Source organism: Dendropsophus ebraccatus, chromosome 8 (assembly GCF_027789765.1).
Source record: "Dendropsophus ebraccatus isolate aDenEbr1 chromosome 8, aDenEbr1.pat, whole genome shotgun sequence".
In the NCBI taxonomy this organism is placed as follows: Eukaryota; Metazoa; Chordata; class Amphibia; order Anura; family Hylidae; genus Dendropsophus; species Dendropsophus ebraccatus.
The window spans coordinates 6,480,322-6,500,645 of record NC_091461.1 but is presented as its reverse complement, the minus strand read 5'-3'; the positions used below and the strand labels follow the sequence as shown (position 1 = coordinate 6,500,645).

The 20,324-nt window shown below is 45.8% G+C and overlaps 1 protein-coding gene across 1 annotated transcript; it reads left to right on the top strand.

Moving 5' to 3' along the window:
* The first annotated feature begins 2,103 nt into the window (after positions 1-2,103).
* Positions 2,104-16,777, top strand: LOC138799948 (pancreatic lipase-related protein 2-like). The gene is made up of 13 exons (XM_069981752.1): positions 2,104-2,155; positions 5,277-5,325; positions 6,284-6,435; positions 6,815-6,940; positions 8,732-8,866; positions 8,945-9,053; positions 9,338-9,457; positions 10,036-10,164; positions 12,122-12,240; positions 13,135-13,261; positions 13,498-13,609; positions 14,603-14,770; positions 16,069-16,777. The coding sequence occupies exons 2-13, from the start codon at positions 5,280-5,282 to the stop codon at positions 16,148-16,150; spliced, it is 1,425 nt and encodes a 474-aa protein (XP_069837853.1). The 5' UTR covers positions 2,104-2,155; positions 5,277-5,279; the 3' UTR covers positions 16,151-16,777.
* Positions 16,778-20,324: the final 3,547 nt, after the last annotated feature.

Here is a 20,324-nt window from a genome sequence, read left to right as displayed (position 1 = left end):
AGATCCTCAAGAAACTCAGCCCATCAAAAAGTGCCCAGGACCTCCAATACCGGAAGGAAGGAGAGACAGATGAGAGATAGACGTATGAAAAATACTCACAGGTGGATTTTCTGCCCCCTGTTCCTGAGGCAAAGGAATACTCAGGGGTCATTCACACGTCTGTAGAATTCCATCTGTAAACGCTCAGTGTTCTGCGGACTGGACCTGGGAGCTCCCAGCATCATGATTGATTATGTCATCGGGAGCTCCGATACTGCTTGAAAGTTTGCGCTACTGTACTGACACAGCCTTGCAGTTGTGTCAGTACACTAGCGCAAAGACAGGGAGTGATATATACAACCCCTATATGGCATGATAAACATTTAGGCCTACAGAAACCGAAGAGCCAACTGAAATCAGGGAAGTGTCCGATATTGCTGAGCACCTGGAAGAGGTTGAAAGAGGAGTATGGGATACCAGATAGATACCGGCGAGAACACAAAGTCTTAAAGCATTCAGGGATTACTAAAGATGATTCCAATAACCAACCCAATAGAGGTAGTAAGGCAAAGAAACACACAGAAAAAAGAATGATCAGTCATCTATTGTATACTGAGGGCGCTTCCCAAGATGATGTTCTAGGAGCTGTAAGAAATGGGAAGCAGAATTTGGTGTCATAGAGAAGGGTGGTCGGGAAGAGATTCACGGTAATATGAATCAAGTCTCCAGACCTAACGACTAAATAACACAATTTACCATTGTGTTACAGATTAGATTAGTCCCCAAAATACATAAAAATAAAAAAGTGCAAAATCTAGGAAGGTGGAAATCTAGGAAAGTAGCTGCAGACATAGTACAATGTGTTCAGAGACCAAGGAAACAAAAAGTATTGGTCAAATATTTTTAAATCCCATTGATTATTGGGACAATTCTCCCTGATACGACCTTTCTCACCACATACAATCTCATGCTACCTCTGGATCCACTCTCTTCTCTCGCTCTCTTCTCTCGCTCTCTTCCTGGTGGTCTCTGGGATTGTTTTCTCAGAAGTTCCTGGAAACCATTTTGGAGAGCATTAACTACTTCCAGTAACGTCTCATCCTGTGTCCATTCCTGGTCTCTCTTCTCTGTGTCTCACCACACCAGGGGGTCCAAGGCGCCCTGAGGAGACAATCTTTCCCTTTGGAACAAAAACTCTTTTACCTTTGGAATCTGACACTGATTCCCACAATTCACCATGCACAATGCCATAGCGCATTACTGATAGTGGGGACATAATGTTCCTTAGGGCCTATGGTTGGGTAAGAGTTCACACAATCACCATGGCAGATCTCGTCCTAGTTTCTCTACTTTTTGAACCCCATGTGTCTTCCAGAGACTCTGCTACACCCCATCATGCAGAGATCTAAACTGAACCGAAAACATATATTCTTCCTAACTTATCTAGTATCCAAAACTGAATCTTTAAATCCTCTGTTCAATACATTTACTATAACCCATCTGCTAACAGTCCATTTACATAGAATAGTCCTTCTGCACTGCGACAACCAAATTCAGTGCAAGCCAATAGATAGCAACAATTTAGTCTAAACACTTGCAATACGTCTCCCCCAGAGCTGGCGATCTGCATACATCTCACTTGGGCTGGATGAAGGTCTGGGAGGACCAAAATGTTGCCCATACCCATGGTTTACAACCTCCACACCTGGACCTGGAGAGTGTGTGACTGGGGAAATTTACCATACAGTACATACAAAGTTTATTTTTCACACTCCATCTCTAGTAGAGACCCTTCTGGGAGACCCGGAGCCCGAAGACAACATCAGCCTTGAATCTGCTGCATCGGCTGTTTCTATATCCTTATACCACAATTTATTGCAGATCGATGTCTCCCCTCGTCACAGCGCCACCTAGAGGAAGGGTATACATGATCCAACAGAGTGTCCTAGAGTACTAGAGATTATGTAGAAAAATGTACAGTATCCAGTATTTACCAGTTTGTAAACATTGACCGGATACAAGAAGAATAATCCCTTCTATAATGATTGACTTATGACACCCTAATTATTGGGAAACTGCCCAGACAGGACGCCCCTCCCCATGTGAGGACTAGATGAGGGCGACTACCCCCGAGATCGCAGCACTTTGCCGGTCCTCAGGTGGTGTCCACTACAAGGTGAGTCCTGACCAGGAGCCATATAAGTTATAATGTTATAGTCAGAGCTCATTGCCATTAACCCTTTACAATACGCTGAGTACATGGATGCACTGACTACAGAGCATCTCTGGGTGCGGATCTGTATAGTCTGTGATCTCATCTGTATCTGCTGTACGGGTCTCGTGTAATGATGTATATAGGAGTATGATATACAGTGACTGGTAGAGATCATACACAGGATGTGTGGTGACTGAGGGGTCTGTAAGGTGTTGTAGTGCAGGAGCTAGTAGGTGGTGCGGTACTACTGTGGCACTTGTCAATGGACATGGACAAGGGTACCAACAAAAACTCCAACGATGAAAACAATTAACCCCTTCCTATCAGGTGTTGGCGGGTGACATTAAGCACCAAGAAGCATAGAAAAAGTCAACAACTTTAACTTTACTTGCAAGTTCTTTATAATAATAGACAGAAATAAAGGTGACAGTTTACAGTCTCTGTTCACAAGGCGAGGTTAGCTTGGAGGCAGGGCTGCCACTTACTTCCCCTTTAAGAGATAGGACTTCTGAGGAATGCATTTTGATTGAGAATTTAGAGGACTCTTATAAATGTGCGCTTTTCTTTTTATCGCGGCTTATTTCACATTTCTCCATTTCCCGGGATGTCATTTGTTTTTTTTTTCACGTTTCGGCTCGGTGCAGAGGTGCAGTCTATGATAACTGTGACCCTATGACTTTAGGAAGTCTCTGACCCTGGGGCTTAGAAGACGACGTGTGACAGGTGTAGTGGGGCGGCTACTTGTCCTGTAACCCACCTGACGGAATATGGAAGGTGGGTGCTGACTGTATGCGGCACTGTTCCCCCTCCCTTCCTTTCCCTTTAAAATTAGCCGGCGCCGGGAAGGGGTTAAAGTAAATCCTCCCCCCTCCCCTGTCATAGTGGGCCGAATCCTCCCAGCCCTGTGGGGCAGGCCAATGGCTAGTATTCCCGGGCTTTAGAGCCAATGATGTTATTGCAGGGGCGGCACCTAAGCATACCTTAAAGCAGGCGCTTCCGATTCCCCATTCAGTCCACAAGAGCATCCAAGCCGTTTTCCGAGGGTCGGTTGGTGGTTTGACATATGTGGTTGGTTAGTTGCAAATAACTGGAGAGATTTGTATTTCAGACGTGGTTGTCAACAGCGAAGTCACAGCTGCGGAAAATTACATGTTGGTTAGCTGTACGGACGCACACGGTGGGAGTCCGGCACATAGTGCCCGTTGGTTAAGAAAAGTTAAAGAGAAAAATAAAAGCTGTGGCTGATCTCCACCCAGCAAAGTTACAACTGAGTCTCCTGAGTCTTATTTCCCGGCGGTGGGGGCGCTAGTTAACAGGTTGAGTGTTGGCGCTGGTGGCTGTATGCAGTCTGTACGTTTTGGGCTCTGTTTACGAGGGTCTTTACAGCTTTGTGGGGGCTGCAGTGTGAAGTATTGAAAACCAGTACTCACAGAGAATCCAACCTCAGTGTCATACGACATATACTGAGCGCATCCAGGAGATCCTGGCACCAACCTGGAAGCTGGTTGGAGTATACTGTACTACTACATGGCCCTCTCCAACCTATGTAAAGACTCAAGGGTTATTCCCTATTGGTGGAGAGAAACTTGAGGTGACATATACAGTGATTGGTTGAGGGGACCAACCAGCTCCAGAACACAGAGTTTATGGTAAGAGTGTACAAGTTACGATAAGACACTTCCAGATCAGCCGAGAGATTCTCTGTTAATCCAAAAGTTCTGGTCTCCATGATACAGAGATGCAATGAGAACATAATAGGAGTGAACCCCATTGGATCCAATGGGGGTGTTGCATGCATCATGATTTCATTACGTCTCCATATCATGGAAACCTAAACTTTCAGATTAAGGATATGTTCACACTGAGAAATAGGCGAGGAATTTAAAGTTGAATCCACACTTAATTTTATGCATTTTCTGCTTAAAATTCCCCCCGTAAAATATGCACAGAGCAATGTCCCTTCGTGTTCAATGGGATTTCTGCTCTGTTGTTCACATGGTTAATGCTGCATTGATCATTCGGAGGCCATCAGGTTAGTTACATTTCAATGGCTCCTGAAAACATGAGGACCCCCCATTCAGGTGCTGGAGGAAATCTCCCTGTGGTGTTACCTATTAACATGTGTAAATAAGGGGCAGTCAGGGCGTTAACAATCGGAGGAGACAGCGGCCTGATCACTTTGCACATTTGTCCCTTTCATTAAGGACAATGGGAAAGTTCACAGTGGGATCCCAAAGCTAATAACATATAACATAGTCAGGTGTTATATAAGTAGGGTGGTCTTCTGGGTTGGAGAGTGTGGAAGCTCTGAGGGGGCTGAGATCTCTGGAGGTGACGTCTCTGCCAGATCACTGGAAGGAGAGAAGGAAGAAAGAAGGTCTGGAGGAGTTCGGAGGTGAGTACTGTGGCACTGTGGCTCTTCATGGTTATATTATTGGGTTCCTATTCCTGGTTTGGTGTCTCTGCTGTAGTTGAGGTTGTTTTTATGGTTGCTGATTATTTCTCACTTTGTGCACTGTTCTGGGTTGGGTTCTATCCTTGTAAGATTCATTCCTAGTGCGTTCCTTCTTCCTTCTTGCACCGTCCCATTGTCTTTTGCCTATTTATATGTAGTTGTTGGTGCTTTCTTTGCCGATCATGCCCTAGAACTTAGGTGGAGATCTTATTGTTGTACAATGTTATTAGCACTTAATATTAATATTGCCAATATTCATATACCAGACACCTGTACCGTAGAGACATCACAGGCAGGACTGCAGGATGATGGGAGTTTTAGTTGTAATCACACATAACACATAACTCGGCGTAGGAGCTGGAGACACAAGACAGGAGGACGTTATAAATCACAATTATTTGCATTAAATTATTTCCTTTTAGAAACATCTGAAATAAAGTAAAGATGGTTGGTGAAGTGTTAGTACCCTGTAATGCCCAGCTCCTCCTCTGGGGGGCCTCACTGAGGGTACTGGGCTGTAATGTGTTATTAGATAGTAACTGACAGCAGAGTCCAGCAGTGTTGTGTTTCTTCTCTACCTTTGGTCGTGGTCATCCTCATGTCTAATAGTTGGCTCTTCCCTTGCAGATAATGGCCGCCATCCCCTTTCTCAGCGTTCTCTCCATGATAACTCCAGGTAAGGGGTTATATATTATAGATGTATAATACACAGCAGAATACTGACAGCCCCCTCCCAATATCAGGGCTCCAGTAGCCTCTTGGTTGTCGGCCTCTTACATAGACCTTTCCATCTACTAATCTAATACATAAGAAGAAGAAAATAATAATAACACTTTTCTGGATTCTCCTCAGTCTTCTCTGATGTCCTCTTCCATTATTCTTTTTTTCTGTTTCATCCTCCTCTTCTCCATCTTTCTCTTCTCCTTTACCTTTCATTTCTCCTTCTTGTAGATCTTCCTCTCCTCCTCATTCTTCCACTTGTCTTTCTTCTTTTACTCCATTTTCTTTGCTTTTTCTGCTTCCTTTTCCTCCTTTCCTTCACCTTCCACTTCTTATTCTCCTCGTATAGCTTCTTAATCTTCTCCCTTTCCCACCATCTATCTTTTTACTGCTTTTTCCACTTCTCCTAAACGCTCTTCTACTTTACTGCTTTCTTTTTCCTCTTTTCCTTCATCTGCCTTTTCTCATTCTTTTTCTCCTCCATCTTCTACTTATTTTGCTTCTTCTGTATTTTCATCATCTTCTTCTCTGTCTTCTCCTGACCTGTGTATGGGCCTTCTCCATTAGGTCTTTTTGGGGTCTCAGTGCTTCTTTGTTCTTCCTGTTTTCTTTCTCTTTCTATAGTTATTTGGCTCATCTCATCCACGCTCAGATGAAGCTTTTCTTTAGTATTCCCCAGCACTGGGATCCCATCCCACCATCTTTATAGTGCACAGAGCAAACCACATGCATGGTTCCTAAGCAGTATTCAGTATCCTGTACTATGGACCTGAAACTTCTGAATTTAACATTTTGTGACCCATTTTGTGACCCAATATTTGAGCACCATTGAGGCATAGCACCATGGTACATAGTGTCATACAATGGATACATAGATAGATGATAAAGTGGCTAATGTATGTTTCCTGTATTAGCGGAGGTGTGCTACGACCGGCTGGGGTGCTTCACAAACCATTACCCATGGGCTGGGACCATGCAGAGGCCACTAAGCCGCTTACCCTGGGCTCCGGAGAAGATTAACACCCGATTCCTGCTCTACACCAAGGACAATCTGAACTCCCATCAGGTCAGTTCACTCTATTCATATTGTAACTAATCTGCACACTGCAGAAGATTCTCCATAGAAATCCAACCAAAATCTGGACACAAATTCCCCCATCTCATGTGGATATAACCTAATGCAATATATCTCCTAGTCCAAGTCCACCGTGTAGCTTCATGCTTCGTAACCTCTGTGGATTATGGAGGGTGAGAATAAGCCCTAAAGCTGCAGTGTAATCCACCCAAAACTTTACCTGTTCCTTTTTTCTTTTTATCTCTGCACCGTCTGAACAGAGACTTAGACTTCCTAATAGTGGGCAGATTGAGTATTTTATGACTTTTAAGAGGAATTTTATGTTTCTTAAACATTTGATGTTGACTTTGTCTCCATTGTCTCCTTGCAGGAACTCAGCGCCAAGAATACCCATTCAATCTCTAAATCTAATTTTCGACCAAATCGGAAAACTCACATCATTATCCATGGATTTTTAGACGATGGGCAGAAGAGCTGGATGGTGGGCATGTGCCAGGTGGGTGCAAGACCGGGGAATTATGAGTTTTAAAGCTTACCTATCACTAAAAATAATGTTTGACACATTACAGAGACGTGAAAAGCTTTTATCGGTTTGGGCCTGAGTGTTCAGATGGTGACTGATTAGAAGAACGATCCTCTCCACACTCAGGCCCCATAGCCTTACATTGCGAGGCCATCTTGGTTACGTGTTGGGACCAGGTGGGAGGACGCACAGACTTCTCCCACCTGGTTCACCTAATTAGTCACAGACTAAACACTCAGACTCTGACCAAAAAACCTTTGGAACTCTACCCATGTAAGGACTGGTAATGTGTTTGGAGGATCTCCCCTTAATGGTCCCCACTGCAATCATTCATTAGTAGAGACAGTAAAGATGAGTGATCCTCGAACATGCTCAGGTTCCTCCAAGCACAATCGTGTGGCTTTCCAGAACTTCCTAGGGCAGCATCCAACTTCTTCAGCAACTGATAATCAAATGCCGAACGTTCGGGTGCAGATGAACCAAAAGTGTGCTCGAGGTTCACTCAGAAAATAATCCACCATTGACAATAGGTGTAGGACAAAACTCATCACCTCCCCTCCCTCTGCATGGTCATCTACACGCAGATCACATTTTCCCATAGAATAGGGGGTAGGGAAAGTTCCCCTCCTCCCCCTCCCTGCACAATGACTGGTGCTCAGACCATAGAGCATGCCCACAACACATCTCATTGAAGCTTTATTCCCATAAAACTTGAACTCCACATTTTTTATTTGTTTCGCAAAAACTGTTATGGCTCTTACAATGCAAGGAAGAAAAAGAGAAAATGGGTGGGAATAGGTTAAGCGGGATAACAAGTATCAACGAGAAACAATGACTAATAAGTGATAAAGGTTCTGAGCAAAGTCCCGTCCTCCCCGCGACAACAACCTCCTATATCATCTGGACTCTGGAGCCAAAGACCAAACATAGAGCCGGACACGTCACAAGCTTCAGTACACATTACAGGGGAACCCAGAGCCAAATATAGGGCCCCATTACAGGGGACCCCACAGCCACATATAGGGCCACATTACAGGGAATCCCACAGCCACATATAGGGCCACATTACAGGGAATCCCACAGCCACATATAGGGCCACATTACAGGGGAACCCAGAGCCAAATATAGGGCCCCATTACAGGGGACCCCACAGCCACATATAGGGCCACATTACAGGGAATCCCACAGCCACATATAGGGCCACATTACAGGGGACCCCACAGCCACATATAGGGCCACATTACAGGGGACCCCACAGCCACATATAGGGCCACATTACAGGGAATCCCACAGCCACATATAGGGCCACATTACAGGGACCCAACAACCACATATAGGGCCCCATTACAGGGGACCCCACAGCCACATATAGGGCCACATTACAGGGACCCAACAACCACATATAGGGCCCCATTACAGGGGACCCCACAGCCACATATAGGGCCACATTACAGGGACCCAACAACCACATATAGGGCCACATTACAGGGGACCCCAGAGCCACATATAGGGCCACATTACAGGGGACCCCACAGCCACATATAGGGCCACATTACAGGGGACCCCACAGCCACATATAGGGCCACATTACAGGGGACCCAACAGCCACATATAGGGCCACATTACAGGGGACCCCACAGCCACATATAGGGCCACATTACAGGGACCCAACAACCACATATAGGGCCACATTACAGGGGACCCCAAAACCACATATAGGGCCACATTTCTCTCACGTCTCACCATGTTCTCTGCTATTTCCAGGCCATGTTACAGGTGGAGGACGTCAATTGTATCTGTGTTGACTGGAGCGGCGGCTCGCGGACTCTTTACACCCAGGCGGCCAATAACATCCGTGTGGTGGGGGCAGAAGTCGCCTATTTTGTTAACACTCTTAAGGTAAGACCCCTGGCTGACGCCACATATAATCTGATGGATTTACCGGATTCTCTTTCTGATTGATATTTTGTATTATAGAAAATATATAACTACCCTCCGTCTAATGTTCACCTCATCGGGCACAGTCTGGGGGCGCACGCTGCTGGCGAGGCTGGGAAACGACAACCGGGAATCGGAAGGATAACTGGTGGGTGTGGCCAAACAAGTCACAGGTTCTTGGCGGACTCCATGAGGGGAGATTTATCAAACCTTATGCAGAGGGGCGGATACTATACCAGCCAATCAGATTGTTGCTTCCACTTTTCAGAGGCCTTATTATACATGAGAGCTGGAATCTGATTGGTTGCTATGGTAACTGCACAAGGTTTGATAAATCTCCCCTTAGATCCATAGAAAGACAGATACCGTGAAGGAACGGTCGTCATGAGGATCATATTAATCTACTAATGTCTATCCTGATCCTTCACACAGGACTGGACCCCGCGGAGCCGTACTTCCAGCACACCCCTCACCAGGTCAGACTAGATCCCTCCGATGCTCTTCTTGTTGATGCCATTCACACCGATACCAGATCAACTATACATAAACTAGGTAAGAGGACAACATAGTGACCCCAGCAGCAGAATAGTGAGTGCAGCTCTGGGGTATAATACAGGATGTAGCTCAGCATCAGTAATATAATGAATGTACACAGTGACCCCACCAGCAGAATAGTGAGTGCAGCTCTGGGGTATAATACAGGATGTAACTCAGGATTAGTACAGGATAAGTAATGTAATGTATGTACACAGTGACCCCACCAGCAGAATAGTGAGTGCAGCTCTGGGGTATAATACAGGATGTAACTCCGGATTAGTACAGGATCAGTAATGTAATGCATGTACACAGTGACCCCACCAGCAGAATAGTGAGCGCAGCTCTGGGGTATAATACAGGATGTAACTCAGGATTAGTACAGGATAAGTAATGTAATGTATGTACACAGTGACCTCACCAGCAGAATAGTGAGTGCAGCTCTGGGGTATAATATAAGATGTAACTCCGGATCTGTATAGGAAATATTCTTCTACCCACACACACTAATTGATCGGGGTCTCTGGAGAGCAGAGCACCGGTGTAGAGAGTGAGTCCAGCTTTTCATTCACAATTATAATGTTCATTGTACTCAGGTACCGGAGGATACGGGATGAGCCAGACGGTCGGTCATCTGGATTTCTTTCCAAATGGAGGAAAAAGGATGCCGGGGTGTAAGAAGAATGAAGTCATCGATTATATGAATCCTGATGACATCACACCAAGTAATTATAGAAATCCTCACTGTATTGTCTGTAGGGGATGAAACATGATACAGAGGAGGTGGCAAACATGGAGGATGGGGGATAACACGGAGGACATCAGATGGGATGACATGAAGGGTGGATGTTATATGGAGGATGAGGAGGGGGGACGTGGACATCAGACGGGATGACATGAAGGGTGTATGTTATATGGAGGATGAGGAGGGGGGACATGGACATCACATGGGATGACATGAAGGGTGTATGTTATATGGAGGATGAGGAGGGACATGGACATCAGATGGGATGACATGAAGGGTGTATGTTATATGGAGGATGAGGAGGGATGTGGACATCAGATGGGATGACATGAAGGGTGGATGTTATATGGAGGACGAGGAGGGGGGACGTGGACATCAGATGGGATGACATGGAGGGTGTATGTTATATGGGGGATGAGGAGGGGGGGACGTGGACATCAGATGGGATGACATGGAGGGTGTATGTTATATGGAGGATGAGGATGGGGGTTAACACAGAGGACATCAGACGGGATGACATGAAGGGTGTATGTTATATGGAGGATGAGGAGGGGACGTGGACATCAGATGGGATGACATGAAGGGTGTATGTTATATGGAGGATGAGGGGGGACATGGACATCACATGGGATGACATGAAGGGTGTATGTTATATGGAGGATGAGGAGGGACATGGACATCAGACGGGATGACATGAAGGGTGTATGTTATATGGAGGATGAGGAGGGATGTGGACATCAGATGGGATGACATGAAGGGTGTATGTTATATGGAGGATGAGGGGGGACATGGACATCAGATGGGATGACATGAAGGGTGTATGTTATATGGAGGATGAGGAGGGACATGGACATCAGATGGGATGACATGGAGGGTGTATGTTATATGGAGGATGAGGAGGGGGGGACGTGGACATCAGATGGGATGACATGAAGGGTGTATGTTATATGGAGGATGAGGATGGGGGTTAACACGGAGGACATCAGATGGGATGACATGAAGGGTGGATGTTATATGGAGGATGAGGAAGGACATGGACATCAGATGGGATGACATGAAGGGTGGATGTTATATGGAGGATGAGGAGGGACATGGACATCAGATGGGATGACATGAAGGGTGTATGTTATATGGAGGATGAGGAGGGGAGGACGTGGACATCAGACGGGATGACATGAAGGGTGTATGTTATATGGAGGATGAGGAGGGATGTGGACATCAGATAGGATGACATGAAGGGTGTATGTTATATGGAGGATGAGGAGGGAGGGACATGGACATCAGATTGGATGACATGAAGGGTGTATGTTATATGGAGGATGAGGAGGGACGTGGACATCACATGGGATGACATGGAGGGTGTATGTTATATGGAGGATGAGGAGGGACATGGACATCAGATGGGATGACATGAAGGGTGGATGTTATATGGAGGATGAGGAGGGACATGGACATCAGATGGGATGACATGAAGGGTGGATGTTATATGGAGGATGAGGAGGGACATGGACATCAGATTGGATGACATGAAGGGTGTATGTTATATGGAGGATGAGGAGGGGGGGACGTGGACATCAGATGGGATGACATGAAGGGTGTATGTTATATGGAGGATGAGGAGGGACATGGACATCAGATGGGATGACATGAAGGGTGGATGTTATATGGAGGATGAGGAGGGACATGGACATCAGATGGGATGACATGAAGGGTGGATGTTATATGGAGGACGAGGAGGGACATGGACATCAGATTGGATGACATGAAGGGTGTATGTTATATGGAGGATGTGGGATGATATAACGGACGCGGGATCCCATGGAGGACGTTGGACATGAAGGATGTGGGATGGCTTGGAGTTTCCTACATGGAGGACATCTGCAGTACATGTTTATTTATTTTTTACTTTTATATAATATTACTGTTTGTATTTTTAGCAATTAATGAATTAGCCGCCTGTAATCACTTGCGGAGCTACATGTATTACACCGAGAGCATCCTCACCCCCGATGGCTTCATTGGATTCCCAAGTTCTTCCTATGAGGCCTTTACAGCAGTAAGTTAGAGAAATGTTCTGTATATCATCAGACCCCCGCCCCCCCAGCAGATATAACACCGAGCGCCTACTGAGTGTCACCTGTCCCAGCATCCTGAGTGCACACACAGCGGATATAACACCGAGACCCTACTGAGTGTCACTAGTCCCTGAGCGCACACACAGCAGATATAACACCAAGCGCCTACTGAGTGTCACTAGTCCCTGAGCGCACACACAGCAGATATAACACCGAGCGCCTACTGAGTGTCACCTGTCCCAGCATCCTGAGTGCACACACAGCGGATATAACACCGAGTGCTTACTGAGTGTCACCTGTCCCAGCATCCTGAGTGCACACACAGCGGACATAACACCAAGTGCTTACTGAGTGTCACCTGTCCCAGCATCCTGTGCGCACACACAGCGGATATAACACCGAGCGCCTACTGAGTGTCACTAGTCCCTGAGCGCACACACAGCAGATATAACACCGAGCGCCTACTGAGTGTCACTAGTCCCTGAGCGCACACACAGCGGATATAACACTGAGCGCCTAATGAGTGTCACCTGTCCCAGCATCCTGAGTGCACACACAGCGGACATAACACCAAGTGCTTACTGATTGTCACCTGTCCCAGCATCCTGTGCGCACACACAGCGGATATAACACCGAGCACCTACTTGTGTCACCTGTCCCAGCATCCTGTGCGCACACACAGCGGATATAACACCGAGCGCCTACTGGGTGTCACTGGTTCCTGAGCGCACACACAGCAGGTATAACACCGAGCTCCTACTGGGTGTCACCGGTTCCTGAGCGCACACACAGCGGGTGGTGGAGCCGGATTACTACAGATGATATAATGATGGTGGGTTACCTCTTGTATACAGTAAATGTCTCATTTTCCTCAGGGTGAAGGATTCCCGTGCCCCAATGGCGGCTGCCCAAGGATGGGACACTACGCTGATCAATACCGAGGAATCACCCCCAACACCCAGATATTTTTCCTCAACACAGGAGACATATTGAGCTTTTCCCGTAAGTCATTTTGCCATTTTTGCTCAAAATCTGTAATTTTACTGTTAAATTTTTAACATTTCCCACCTGCTGCATTTCCTGCCATCAACAAGTGTTACACGGGCCGATTGGGAGGAGCAAGCGAGCGCCAACCTGTCAGATCAGCGCTCGCTTGCTACTCATTCCCCCGCGGGGAGCTGCGGGTTGGGGTCTTGTATTTTTTACCTACCAATGACTGATTGGTTCCTGTCTCTTAGGCTGGAGATACAAGGTGACCGTCCGCACTGCCGGGACCGCCACGCTTCTGGGAAACATTGCTGTGTCTGTACAGGGGTCTAATGGAAACATCCCCGACTACACTGTATACAGGTACATAATCGTTGTGACCAGTGTGGTCATCCTGGGATGAGCAGAGTGTGGTGGTCATGCTCTATAAGTAACTGAACTGACCCACCAGGGCCCCCGTCCTCTGATAATGTTTTGTATGTATAGATATGTAACATGAGGGGTAATGCTCCAAATCTCTGACCCATATCTATTAGGCAGGGCCGACCTAGCATAGATAACCCCTGTGCGGAATTTGCCATGACCCCATGACCCCTATCACTACAAACCTCCAGTAACATCCAGTGACTCACAGGGGGCATCTTCTTTGATCATCATTCCCTTTTCTTTTTTCCCTCCCTCCAGCCCCGACCCTGTTGAAGTTTTCTCTTGGCCGTGAATACTGTCTCTAGAATCTGCCAGAGAAACTATTTCGGCTGCTTTCTCCAGCACTTACAGTAGTTAGGTCACCTGTGCCCCCACATAATAGTTAGGTATTCTTTGTGCCCCTATATAGTAGTAAGGTCCTTATAGAGTGGGCCGCTTTGTCCAGTCCCCATATAGTACCAGGCATCTTTGTGCATCCCAATATAGACCCCTCTATACAGCCCCCAAATAGTATTGACCTCCTGTGCAGCCCCTATATAGTATCAGGCTCCCCAGTGTATCCCTTACATGGTGTCATCCCCCTTGAAGCCTCTATTTAGTATCAGCAACCCTCATTTAATATCCCCCCCTCTGCAGCCCCATATGGTATCAGTTCCCCCAGTCCCCATTTGATCAGCCCCCCTGCAGTCTCCATTTAGTGTTAGTCCCCCACCCACCTGCAGACCCATATAATAATAATTTGGCGCTGTCTAGATAACCTAAGCACCCTCGGGGGGTGCGCTGGGTGGTGGTGCTTACCCCTAAGGCCCCTCTATTAGGGCCCCTATACTGTTTACACTGTATTATAGTGCGGGGGTGGGGGTGAGGGGGCAGGGTTCTGTCTCATCTCTAGTCATATATTGACCCCTCTCCTTCTATTTCCCTCCACAGGGGTCACATTAGACCGGATACAACGTACACGGCTTTCATAGACGCTGAGGTCAACCTCGGATCCATCTCTAGGGCGACATTCGTCTGGCGCAGCGATAAACCCAATATTTTTAGCTCCAGGCTGGGCGCCTCCTCCATGAGCGTACAGTTCGGGAAGGACAGCACAGTGTAAGTGTGGGGGGTACACACATTGTGGGGGTGAATGAGGAGCAAACTAACACCCCTGCTGTGTATGATGGGGTAATGGACAGCAGCACTGTGTGGGAACCAGATGATAGTATTAACTGCATACGATATGGCAGTAATATGTGGACTTTATGTGACAGTATTATCTCAGCACTATATGGTAGTGTTATATGGGCTGTATATGACAGTATTATCTCAGCACTATATGGTAGTGTTATATGGGCTGTATGTGACAGCATCATCTCAGTACTATATGGTAGTGTTATATGGGCTGTATGTGGCAGTATTATCTCAGCACTCTATGGTAGTATTATATGGGCTGTATGTGGCAGTATTACCTCAGTACTATACAGTTGTATTATATGGGCTGTATGTGGCAATATTACGTCAGTACTATACAGTTGTATTATATGGGCTGTATGTGACAGTATTATCTCAGCACTCTATGGTAGTATTATATGGGCTGTATGTGGCATTATTATCTCAGTACTATTCAGTTGTATTATATGGGCTGTATGTGACAGTATTATCTCAGTACTATACAGTTGTATTATATGGGCTGTATGTGACAGTATTATCTCACCACTATAAGGTAGTATTATGTGGGCTGTATTTGGCAGTATTACCTCAGCACTCTATGGTAGTATTATATGGGCTGTATGTGGCAGTATTATCTCAGTACTATACAGTTGTATTATATGGGCTGTATGTGGCAGTATTACCTCAGCACTCTATGGTAGTATATGGGCTGTATGCGGCAGTATTATCTCAGTACTATACAGTTGTATTATATGGGCTGTATGTGACAGTATTATCTCACCACTATAAGGTAGTATTATGTGGGCTGTATATGACAATATTATCTCAGCACTCTATGGTAGTATTATATGGGCTGTATGTGACAGCATTATCTCAGTACTATACAGTTGTATTATATGGGCTGTATGTGGCAGGATTACCTCATTATATCTAGTATAAGGCAGTACTATGAAGGTTGTGAGTGACAGTAATAAATAAACACTATATGGTAGTATTATGTGAGCTGTATGTGGCGGCATTATTTTGGGATTATGTGGACGCTATATGACAGTGTTATCTTGGTTTATGTGGCGCTGTTATGTGGCTGTATATAGCAGAATTATCAGCACTAGTTGGATCTATTCTGAGGACTTAAATGTTCAGTAAAGCAGGTTGTATCTGGATGTCGCCTCTATGGCGGCTTTATCAGTTATCAGACGGCTTCTCAGCTTGTACATCACATCTCTGTTCTCTCTCTACAGGAGATCGTTCTGTGACAGTGCGACCGTGTTGGATAGCGTTCCCCAGGTCCTCAGCCCCTGCTCCTCCCCGCTGCCTGTGTAATAATACCCGGATGTAGCAGAGCTGGGACAGTCACTCAACACAACTAATAGACATCTAATGTGTTATACTGTACAGGTCGCACTCGGTGGCACAGCCTTTACATGGCACAACTAATCTAGCGGCCGGGCCACACAAACAATCTCTGTATCATTCATGCGGCCATTTAAATGTATCATTATTAGCTGCACAGCTCCTGTTTGTACAGGGAGATGTGCCGCTAATAAACAAGGATTTATAGGGCTGCTCAAGAGATACTGCCACCCGACAAGCATTGTTTTCCTGCCCCTCGGCTGATCGCTGACACACTTACACCGGAAGATTATTGGGCAAATGAACATTTCTAGCAACCTCGCTGCCAATAATCAGCCGGTGTAAAAAGGCTTATGTCATAGGATTCAAGAAAATAACTACTGCTATCTGTATCCATGCAGATATCACTGTGTTATCTGTGTGTTACATAGGACTGCAGGTGACATCTACTACATTATCTGTACTCAGAGATATCACTGTGTTATCTGTGGTGTTACATAGGACTGCAGGTGACACCTACTACATTATCTGTACTCAGAGATATCACTGTGTTATCTGTGCTGTTACATAGGACTGCAGGTGACATCTACTACATTATCTGTACTCAGAGATATCACTGTGTTATCTGTGGTGTTACATAGGACTGCAGGTGACAGCTACTACATTATCTGTACTCAGAGATATCACTGTGTTATCTGTGCTGTTACATAGGACTGCAGGTGACATCTACTACATTATCTGTACTCAGAGATATCACTGTGTTATCTGTGGTGTTACATAGGACTGCAGGTGACACCTACTACATTATCTGTACTCAGAGATATCACTGTGTTATCTGTGGTGTTACATAGGACTGCAGGTGACAGCTACTACATTATCTGTACTCAGAGATATCACTGTGTTATCTGTGCTGTTACATAGGACTGCAGGTGACATCTACTACATTATCTGTACTCAGAGATATCACTGTGTTATCTGTGGTGTTACATAGGACTGCAGGTGACAGCTACTACATTATCTGTACTCAGAGATGTCACTGTGTTATCTGTGGTGTTACATAGGACTGCCAGTTACATCTACTACATTATCTGTTCTCAGAGAGATATCACTGTGTTATCTGTGCTGTTACATAGGACTGCAGGTGACATCTACTACATTATCTGTACTCAGAGGGATATCACTGTGTTATCTGTGGTGTTACATAGGACTGCAGGTGACAGCTACTACATTATCTGTACTCAGAGATATCACTGTGTTATCTGTGCTGTTACATGGGACTGCAGGTGACAACTACATGATCTATACTCAGATATATCACTGTTTTATCTGTGCTGTTACATGGGACTGCAGGTGACATCTACTACATTATCTGTACTCAGAGATATCACTGTGTTATCCGTGCTGTTACATAGGACTGCAGGTGACATCTACTACATTATCTGTACTCAGAGATATCACTGTGTTATCTGTGGTGTTACATAGGACTGCAGGTGACAGCTACTACATTATCTGTACTCAGAGATGTCACTGTGTTATCTGTGGTGTTACATAGGACTGCCAGTTACATCTACTACATTATCTGTTCTCAGAGAGATATCACTGTGTTATCTGTGCTGTTACATAGGACTGCAGGTGACATCTACTACATTATCTGTACTCAGAGATATCACTGTGTTATCTGTGCTGTTACATAGGACTGCAGGTGACATCTACTACATTATCTGTACTCAGAGGGATATCACTGTGTTATCTGTGGTGTTACATAGGACTGCAGGTGACAGCTACTACATTATCTGTACTCAGAGATATCACTGTGTTATCTGTGCTGTTACATGGGACTGCAGGTGACAACTACATGATCTATACTCAGATATATCACTGTTTTATCTGTGCTGTTACATGGGACTGCAGGTGACATCTACTACATTATCTGTACTCAGAGATATCACTGTGTTATCCGTGCTGTTACATAGGACTGCAGGTGACATCTACTACATTATCTGTACTCAGAGATATCACTGTGTTATCTGTGGTGTTACATAGGACTGCAGGTGACATCTAATAACTTATCTGTGTCTCATCTTGTATATACTGTAAATCGTCTTCCATTACATAGAATATACAGTAAATACTGTGTCGCCATTGTGTGATATAAGGAGTCATCAGTACAACATGCAGTCTATCTGCTACGTACCAGGAAGAGACCTCAGTCATAGTGTCGGTGCTGGCACCATGTACAGTAGCTGTACAGATGAGCTGTAGTCTTTAATGGGGGTCTCTGTGAAGTAATGTTTTGGGGGGTTTTGGCCTTGTTTTGTTACCATCGATCACAATGTGGAATATGTTTACTGTTCTGCTTTAGACATTTTGATGGCGACGCCAAATATGTGATTGTAAGTTTTTTATAATTATTAAAACCAATTTTTATTTTAAAAACATTTTTGGTTTTATTTTATTACTTTATTTCTTATTTTTATATTTTTTTTAATTTTATTTATGTTTTGAGAGTACTGAAGCATCATTGTTAGCTTACAGTGTTTAACTCCATCCAGCAGTCAATAGCGACTGGCCAGGAACGGACACCTCTCTATTACTGACAGTAGCAGTAGTGTCCTAGCTCTGATCCCCTTCCTCTAACTTTAACCCTCCAGCTCTTGCAAAACTAAGATTTCCATTATGCCTGGACAGCCGAAGCTAAAGATCAGGACAGCTGGAGGGCAGAAGGTTCCCCATCCCTGCTCTAACTGTAAAGCAGCACAGACAGCAGCAGACGAAGCTCCCTCCTTCCTTGTCTATCATGGTACAACATGTAAAGGGTTAAACTGCTGCCGCTCCTCCCCAGTCCCCAGCAGTAGCAGCAGGGTACTGGATGTGTATTACAGATGGGTTCCTGCTGCATCATCGCAGAGGAAGACATTTGATTTGCAACTGATTTTCTTTTTTTCTTTAATATTTAAAAAAAAAAATCTTTTATTTTTATAACTGGTGAGATATTAAAGCAAGCAGCAGCCTGATCTTTAGTCACTGCGGTGTGGCCTATGGCATCTGTGCCCTCAGCCTGCTACGCCTCTCCTTCCTTACCTGCCCTCCTTCTCTCTGTCATGCCCCGGCAGGTAGGTTGGGTCATTGTAGTTTTTGATCAGCAGATCGCTCTGGACGCTACAGCGCATGCACTCGGTGCTCTGGATCAGCAATAGGCCGACCTTTATAGCTGAGGACACAGGTACTTTCAAGTTTATGGCCACTGATTTACGGTGGTTAGAGTCCCTACAGCTGAGAACCAAGGGTCTGGATAGGTCCCCCTTAAGGTAGCCCCACTGTCTGTCAAGTCTTATTCCAGAGTATTCAGAGACTGTGTCAGAACTACAAGCTGTATCTTCCAGTGTATCTGCTAGGAGCAGTGATGATTCTCCAGTCAGATACAGTATATAATACAGAGCACCTGCTAGGAGCAGTGACGTCTCAAAGTGTATTTCAAGTCTAATGTATTACAAGGGATCTCAGCCAGCAAACTTTTAAGATGATTGTATTTATTCACCTCTATTGAAAGAACTGTTTATATTGTGTACTACACCTTTAAGAAGCTTACAGTTCCTGCTGTTTAAGTCACCCTGTGGTTCCTGTGCACCTACACTACTGTAACGGGGGGGGGGGGGGGGGGGGGGGGGGTCTGGGACCCATGGAGGGCACCTACCACTGAGGCCCTGTTACAGGAGCTGAAGAGGTACGCTATCACCTGCCCCACCTAATACCACCTGATATCATCAGGAAGAGCTGTCAGCAGGTATACATGTAGGGGAGAGGCCGACCTGTCATGTATTGTGGGGGAGGGAGAGGTCAGCAGGCCCGACAGGGGTCAGTAGGCCCGGTAGAGGTCAGTAGGCCCAGAAGAGATCAGCAGGCCCGGTAGAGGTCAGTAGGCCCAGCAGAGATCAGCAGGCCCGGTAGAGGTCAGCAGGCCCGGTAGAGATCAGCAGGCCCGGTAGAGGTCAGCAGGCCCGGTAGAGGTCAGCAGGCCCGGTAGAGATCAGCAGGCCCGGTAGAGGTCAGCAGGCCCGGTAGAGGTCAGCAGGCCCGGTAGAGATCAGCAGGCCCGGTAGAGGTCAGCAGGCCTGGCAAAGGTCAGTAGGCCAGGGAGAGGTCA

Bases quoted from the DNA above. Each gene is read 5' to 3' on its own strand.
- LOC138799948 (XM_069981752.1), top strand. From the start codon at position 5,280: ATGGCCGCCATCCCCTTTCTCAGCGTTCTCTCCATGATAACTCCAG. The intron at 9,054-9,337 runs GTGGGTGTGGCC...TCCTTCACACAG, and splicing joins GGGAATCGGAAGGATAACTG to GACTGGACCCCGCGGAGCCG. The intron at 10,165-12,121 runs GTAATTATAGAA...TTGTATTTTTAG, and splicing joins TCCTGATGACATCACACCAA to CAATTAATGAATTAGCCGCC.